Below are 702 nucleotides of genomic sequence, written 5' to 3' on the forward strand. Positions count from 1 at the left end.
TTCCTGCCCCACCTTGGTCTCCGGAGCCGTGTACTTGCGCTTGTACAGAGCCTTCCTGGCGTACATGGCGGAGCGGGAGTACCTCCCAATGCCCCGGGCCAGCACGGGGTTGCGGCTCGCATGGTACTTCTTCACCCTCTTCTTCTTGTCCCCTGCTGCCTTCTGGCTTGGCTTCTGCTCTGCTGGTTTCTTCTCACCTGCCTTCTTGGCTGGTTTCTTCTCAGCAGGTGCCTTCTCACCCGCCATCTGCGGGCACAGGAACTGCAGTTAGTGCTAATTACAGACAAGCTGGAGTCACACAGACAAAACACCTCAAACTGGCACCTTTATGCTGCTGCCACAGCTGTCAGTCATAGAACAGTTTGGGTTAGAAAGTGCTTTTTAAGGTCATCGAGTCCAATCACCCTGCGATGAACAGGGACAATACCATGAAGAGACCAGTAAGGTGCCTGGGCAGGTATCAAAACCAAACCAACTTCAAGTAAGATAAATAGATCCTCTGGGGGTTCTACTGCATGTGTTTACCACCTGAACTATCTGGCATAGCTTTGCACTGGCACATCTCTGGTGGGCACCTAGTGTCCACCCAGGGTCAATCCACCACACAGCTCTCAGGTTCAAACCAATGCCAGAACGTCTACATAGCTGATCTGTCCCTTGGTGCCACTGGTGCCACCTCTCTCGGTCCTGCCTGACCCAGCA

At 53.6% G+C, this 702-nt stretch overlaps 1 protein-coding gene across 2 annotated transcripts in view; it reads right to left on the reverse strand.

Annotated features, from left to right (window-relative positions):
- RPL6 (ribosomal protein L6) overlaps positions 1–247 on the reverse strand; it is a 3,737-nt gene extending 3,490 nt beyond the window's left edge. The window contains exons 1-2 of one of the 2 annotated variants that reach the window (XM_009076155.1): positions 226–246; positions 13–144 (exon numbers count right to left, since the gene is read on the reverse strand). In XM_009076155.1, the coding sequence (XP_009074403.1) occupies positions 13–144; positions 226–246 (153 nt within the window). Of the gene's footprint in view, positions 1–12 lie in introns of both variants that reach the window. The other variant, XM_009076154.1, reaches the window with a different exon arrangement.
- Between the last annotated feature and the right edge of the window lie 455 nt (positions 248–702).

The sequence above is a fragment of the Acanthisitta chloris genome, unplaced genomic scaffold (genome assembly GCF_000695815.1).
Source record: "Acanthisitta chloris isolate BGI_N310 unplaced genomic scaffold, ASM69581v1 scaffold11206, whole genome shotgun sequence".
In the NCBI taxonomy this organism is placed as follows: Eukaryota; Metazoa; Chordata; class Aves; order Passeriformes; family Acanthisittidae; genus Acanthisitta; species Acanthisitta chloris.